Here is a 7500-nt window from a genome sequence, read left to right on the forward strand (position 1 = left end):
ATATATATATATATATATATATATATATATACATATATACATATATAAATTGATGCGTGTGTGCGCGTCAGCAGCCATTTATATGCATATATTCATATATCCATATACACATACATATGCATACATACTTATGTAAGAGCAATTGCATCATCGAGTGAACGACTACTGTTGTCACATAATAGATCAATTAGCCGACTTACACCATATATTTAGTCTAGCAATTAACTGGAATTCATTCATTCGATAGATATTGCAATACGCTGAAATATAATTCGGCAGCTTTCATCTTTCATAGCTTAAATATAGGCCAAGCTCTATCACTGAAAACCCGTTTCATTTATCCACGGTGAAATATACAATTTTGATTGCGTATACAGGCAAAGGACTTCATACAAAAGAATGTCTATGGATGTGTATACTTATGTATCAATATGTATGAATTTACCTAGGAATATCGCTGTCTTCTCTATGTACAAACACACACACACGCACACATATATACACACACATACATATATATATATACACACACGATCATATACACATACACATGCACACAAATACATGTATGCATATCTCTATATATACGTGTTTGCGTCTGTGTATGTGTGGATATGTATGTTGTGTACGCATGTATAGGTATACACACACATATATCAAATAAGAATGTCGTGTTTCGCCTCTGTTTGCAAGTTAGCATATTTGTACTTACCTATAAATATGTGTTTAAACATGTATATTTATCTCTTCAATATAAAATAATGCGTACGCGTGTATCCGAGAGAGTCTCTGTGTGTGAGTCTGCCCGCGCGCGTGTGCACCTGTTTGCGCATCTGTGTGTGTGTGTGTGTGTGTGTGTGTGTGTGTATGTGTGTGCGTGCGTGCGTGCGTGCGTGTGTTATATTGTTACAGTTGTTCAGATTCTGCTGTTCTGGTTGTTTAATATATTAGTGATAATTTGCAATATTCATCCAATTTTATAAAACTAATCTATCTTGATTTGTTTATCAAACAAAATTTCATTTACTCATACAAGTAAAATCGTCTTTTGAAAGTAATCGACATAAATTTGCATTTCAATTACGCGCATGCATGCGCGCGCACACACAAACACACACACACATACATACAACATATACGCATGTATGTATCTATATACAAAACTTCATAAATGCATATAACGTATATTTATATATAAATGCGTGTACGTACGTATGTATGTATATATAAATGGATGAATAGATTTCAAAATTGATAGATAGATAGATAGATAGATAGATAGATAGATAGATAGATAGATAGATAGATATATAGATAGATAGATAGTTAGATAGATAGATATTATTACAAATTAAAAGGGTAAAGGATTATCAATTTATTAATTAATAAATCAATTAACAATTAACAATTTTTACCAAGCCCATCGGTATGAAAGCACCATTATTGGTGGAGAACTTATTTAAAAGCTCATATATATTTATAAATATAATTAAGGGATCAGCAAATATTTGCTTCACCATATACCGAAGTTCAGAAATAGCAGCTAAAAAAGCTGAGAATCCCACAGATAGCATCACTTGTAACTCACAAAGGCAAAAACAAGAAGAAAAAAACAATGAAAAACTAACCAATTCCGATGTTTAACAGTAGACGCGTTTCTGGATCATGATTGATAATAATCAATTTCCTTCATCAATACTGTATTCCAGTAGTAAATTTGACTATGCTAGCAAACTGTGCAAGCATGGACTAGATAGATAGATAGATAGATAGATAGATAGATAGATAGATAGATAGATAGATAGATAGATAGATAGATAGATAGATAGATTGTGCTAAATCATTTTTTTTACTAAAAGCCGTTATTGACCTGGACCAGTACTGAGGCTTCGTTTTAAAGATTTTAGTCGACTATACAGAACTTCGAACAAAACCTTTTACTTATTTCAGAGTTGTCTAACATTACGAAATATATATTGGCCGTTTTGGGTAAGATGTGATTAGAGAATACAGCTGTTTCAGTTCAAATGTACCGGGTTTCGAAACAAGGTATATCCTTATCCAATATGTCATTGTTTTTCAAGAAGATAGGTTATGAACTGTGGAAATTGTGGTTGCTTTTCCGAGCGATTACGTACAGGTTCTTCATTTGTTTATGTATTTAATGCTGTTTCGTGTAGATGGAAAATGGCGACTTCTAATACTATCTATTCCTTTCTTCTCTAGTCACAAGGCCCGAAATTTGTGGGGAGGGGCCAGTGGATTAGATCGACCCCAGTAGGCAACTGGTACTTAATTTACCAACGCCGAAATGATGAAAGACAAAGTCGACCTCCGCGGAATTTGAACTCAGAACCTAAGGACAGACGAAATACCGCTAAGCATTTCGCCCGTTGTGTAATTCTATCCCTTCTAACGAAGCCTGGACTCATTTTTGTACTTTAGGGCAATTGTTTATAGGAATGTTCTTTCACAAAATCTGCTCATACAGATTTTTGTTGTCAGAGTATATACCATTTTTAATATTATTATTTCTAAACAATAGTTTTCGTCTTTTGTGTATTTAATGACTTCTTGTCCTTGTTCAATGCTTAAAATGTCACATCATTTATAATTAATTTCTCCTAATTAATTCATTTTCTCATTCTAATTAATTCATATTAGTTCGTATTCATGAAATTAATTCTCAGCAAACATAAGCGTGACACTTTAATGCATTAGATATACTGTAGAATAGCCTGATAGCTAGTGATTAAGTGACCACACATTTAGTTGTCCAACTCATATGTGATGAAGAAGAACTCTCCATTTGCCCCTCATAGAACATTTATATAGCTTTATCTAACACGAAGAGACGATAGATGCACTTTAGTTTAAACGGTTATATGGTCGACTTTTATATGATATGTTGAGTTGTTAATGTTTATTGGTGTGGTCTATTGGAGTAAGAGCTATAGCCCACGTAAATACGCTGTGGCCGTTGTGATCGGCATTTGCTAATGTTTCTCTGAAATACTTATAATGTCAGGACAGCAGGAAATACACGGGATCAGGAAGAAGTTTACAGAGAACTAATTTCCTTGGGTGTAAGAGATTAGTGATAGGATCTGTTCTTTATTCTGTCTTAGATTAATGTTAGAATTTGAGTACACTACGTTACTGTATTAGACTACAATAATCTATCAGCTGGATGTCAAGTGAGCAATGAATTCATCTATAATCTTAATGTGATATTATTTAATTCACTGCTACGAAACAGTGATTTGATTTGATATTTGGTGAGGTACAATTGTTAGTCTATTGCGGTTTTCCTATTATATATTAATATGTTAATCTTCGTAAGCTTTCTATATACTTTAACAATATACATATAAACGCATTTGTATTTCAGTAACGATTAGTGGTAAATACAAGTGAGGAAATCTAAAAGACATTTGCGATTTGAAATTGCCTACTAAAATATTTTTCTTATTAGGTTGTTTCCTTATAAAATCATATCTAAGTTACTGTCGCAGGGTATCGTATGATGCTTGTCAACGTCTTCGGAAGAACTGATATGATGTTGTTGTTATAAGTATTCAGGGCAAAGTCAGCTGTGATCGCATGATTCTCTAATATAAAATGAAAAGCATTCCATTTTTGAAAGAAGAATGTTATTTGAGATATATGCGGTAACTAGTTTTCGCATACACACATATACATATATACATAAACATACATGCATACATATATATATATGTATATATATATATATATATATATATATATGTATATGTATACATGCATGTATGTATGTATGTATGTATGTATGTATGTATATATGTATCTTTGTATGTATGTATATGTGGTATGAGGGGGTGTAAATGCGTGTACAGATAGATAGATAGATAGATAGATAGATAGATAGATTTATCGCAGGGAATAGTAATATTAAGTCTGTGAACTGTCAAACCACACAGTACGGATAACTCCAAAATGAAATCTCTACTGTCTTTTGAATGTCTTCTAAACGAAAAGTTAAGGAGAAAGTATTCTGAAAAAAGAAAAAAAAAAATGAAGACTCGCGCTTCAAATTATTTCTGGTCATCTTTCTTTTACCTATCAATAGATATTTGGATATGGATACTCAAAGAGCGGTATGCGTGTTATGTAAGCTATAATTCAACGATGTAGAGTTATCTCCTCATCACATTCAATTAGTTTCTTTTAAATGTCTTTGAGTGACTGAGCAATGACTAATGAGCCATTTATCATCTAACAGGAAATAATTATCATGTGTGTATAGGTGTATGTGCGAGTGTGTGTTAACATTTGTAAACGTATATTTCGAGGCATAAATATAGATTTACTCATTATTACAAATGGATTATGAAAAGTATTTATTGCAAAATTAAGGATTGATTTATTGAAAAACAGTGAACTTCACATTCACATTACAGAAAATATTATTCATATCTACGAAATACTTTAAAGTATTTAAAATTAAAATTTCAGTATCCAGTAGTATTAAATATGTATCAGTGTCTTTGATTTACATGCTTTTAAAGTTCATGCTTGATTAGACGTGATCGAAATTTTATTTCGAGATTATTTAATTCTTGCTCATTACTGTGGCTTGCGGGTAGTTTGTAACGATTTGTGTTGGTTGCATTCCTCCGTCTGATTCACTACCGGAGTCTCCACCACTTATGTTGCCTTGTTGGTCACCGATACATGTTCTAGAACTGTGGATCTTTATGTGTTTACTGAGATGATCGCTCCGTGTAAATCGCCTATTGCACATAGGACATGTAAATCTCTTTTCGCCAGTATGAGTACGGAAATGGCGCTGAAGCTCATCAGATCTCGAGAATCTCTTCCCACAAAAGAGCCAGTTACAAACGAACGGACGCTCACCTGTATGCCAACGAAGATGAGCTTTCAAGTGTGAAGATTTGCTGTAAACTTTACCACATCCTGGTACATGACAGTTGTGAATTAATGGTTTTTTCAAATGTTCTGTTGATATTCCATGTTTGCTAAATTCTTGGCAATTAGGACATTCGCAAATAGATCGGCGAGCTAACTGTCGACGATGCGAATGCGTGTATGTACCTTCTGGGTTGTGTTTTCCGTTTAAGTAGGAACTAAGTGAGACGGGATATGAAAACTGATTGGACATATGCATCATGGCTGTTGAACTACAAAATCCTGAGAAAAGCTGATGACCTATTTGGTGACTTGATGAAAAATAAATGTCTGGAAATGTATTGACCAGCGAATCTAAATTTTGGTAATTTCTTGTTTGTTGATGACAGGGCAAATGGTTGCCATAATTATTTGGTGTTACACAGAACCTATTTCCTCCGGAAGTTGCAATAACCTCTGCCGTACTGTACCAATTTTGAGAGGACTTGTGTAATTGGAGCCAAGTCGAATGCGATATACCAGCATTTATATCCATAGGCGTTTTCAAATCAGAAGTTGCATTACCAAATATCCCAAACGGCATTGTGTCAGGAACTCTCTTATAAACATTTTGTCCGTGGCAAATAGAATTCTGAGAAGATTTAGTGTCACTGTTTAAAACTGCTGCGTCATCCAACTTTAATGACCGGTTCGAATTCGCCACGGGCCCTGCTGTGGTACTAGTAAGAAATATCGAACTGAACATATTTTCGTAAGACGATGCTGCTGCAATAGCAGCTGCAGCAGCCGCTGCTGCTGTGGTAGTGGCAGCAGTTGCTGCAGCGGCACTGAGAGAATCGATGTCGGATGTTAACGTAGAGGCATATTCTGATGTGGTTGTAGAACAAGCTTGTGAAGTGGGGGTAGATAAAAGAGCAGAGGAGTTACCTACACTGAGAGGAGAATGAAAGGACATATTCGTCTGTTCTTTAAACTGGTTGATTGATTGACTGATTGACTGACTGATTGATTGATGTAGTAATTACTGGACACTGATACTACTTAATTATGGCGAATGGCGAGTTACACCAACTCTACGTTCTTAGACGATCAGAAGTAACAAAAAATTATAACTTTGTACAACTTAAAGGCAAAAATGTTACTTTTTTGTTCACATTACGTGTATTGTTTAAATCTTCCTTTTATTTATCATGTTGTGGGAATTGATCATTAGTAGTTCTTGTTCATATTACTGTTGCTGCTATTGTTGTTATTGTTGTTGATGAGGTTCTCGTTGTTGTTACTGTCATAGAGAATGATGAGAGCTATACAGTCAGTAATATCATCGATAGCTGCAAGCAAATTCAATTCAGCGTTGTTGCAATAGACACCGTGGGATACTAAATGTCATATATTTCTGCTTTCGACTTCACATTTCTTAATGTCGAAGATCTTACTGTTATTGTTCTTGCTGAGGTGTTTGTTGATGCGTGTGTCTGTGTGTATGTGTCTATGTATTTGCGTCAGTGTGTGTATGCATAAATGTATGTTTATATATATATATATGTGTGTGTGTGTGTGTGTATCTATGTCTGTGTGCGCATGTGTTTGTGTATGCGCGTATGAGAGTATGTATGAGTATGGTAGTGTGATGCGAATGTGCATGCGCGTGTTTGTATATGTGTGTGTGTATCTATGCGCGCGCATGTGTGTGTATGAGTATCTATGTATGTGTGTGCGTGTGTGTGTGTTTGTGTTGCTTCTCAAATAGCCGACTTGGAAACAATAAGCTGGTGTCCTAAATATTCTTCATAGAGTTAATGAGTTAAATTGGGTTGTTTTTTATCATTTACCGTTTACTATTATCATTGTGATACTATTGTTTTCTGTATCTTTTCCTGTATATATTTTGTGTTGTTTTACCGAATCACTCTTGTTATTGTCTTTGCCGTCGTATCTAACTCTGGCTTGATTCTCTAATACATTAATTATAGAGTAATGTTATCCTTATTGCTACTCCTCTTCTACTATTAACGTCCATCAAAACATTGCTGGGATTATTTTCCTTGCTTGTGCTGGTGTTCTGGCGATGGCGATTAAATGATTCTTTTTTCTTAAGTATAATGTTAGACATACATTTGTAAGTGTTGTTCATGAAAATGGAGATACATCTCATGTCGGCGCTCTGACAGATGCATTAAGGTTATAAAGTTCCCTTTTTTTGTTTCCTTTTATGCAGAATGAAGATATGCTGATCTCCTGCAAATTATAAAAAAAAAAGAAAGCATTAACTAAATACAATGCTGCATTATATGTATATATACACTGACATACACTTTCAATACAATACATATAAACACACACGCGTATATATATATATATATATATATATACGAATATAAGGGAACACATTCTATGAGTGCTTCATTGAATACATGACTGTGTTAAAGCTTTATTTTTTATATATTTTAGATATATCGCATTTTCGTGTTTGTTGTTTTTACCCTTGGCTTGGAACAATATATTTCCCAAGCCCATATTCGACGTTTCCAGAGCTTCACAGTCGTATTTGCAATAATTGCATATATATGATATCTGTATTCTTCCTATACA

At 34.1% G+C, this 7500-nt stretch overlaps 1 protein-coding gene across 1 annotated transcript in view; it reads right to left on the reverse strand.

The window, feature by feature from the left end:
• Window positions 1-4411: 4411 nt before the first annotated feature.
• The window catches only part of LOC106874940 (transcription factor Sp8), a 41049-nt gene continuing 37960 nt past the window's right edge, over window positions 4412-7500 (reverse strand). The window contains exon 2 of the mRNA XM_014922853.2: window positions 4412-7146. Coding sequence (XP_014778339.1) covers window positions 4592-5863 — 1272 coding nt within the window. The 5' untranslated portion in view covers window positions 5864-7146 and the 3' untranslated portion in view covers window positions 4412-4591. The remainder of the gene's footprint in view (window positions 7147-7500) is intronic.

This window comes from Octopus bimaculoides, chromosome 2, assembly GCF_001194135.2.
Source record: "Octopus bimaculoides isolate UCB-OBI-ISO-001 chromosome 2, ASM119413v2, whole genome shotgun sequence".
In the NCBI taxonomy this organism is placed as follows: domain Eukaryota; kingdom Metazoa; phylum Mollusca; class Cephalopoda; order Octopoda; family Octopodidae; genus Octopus; species Octopus bimaculoides.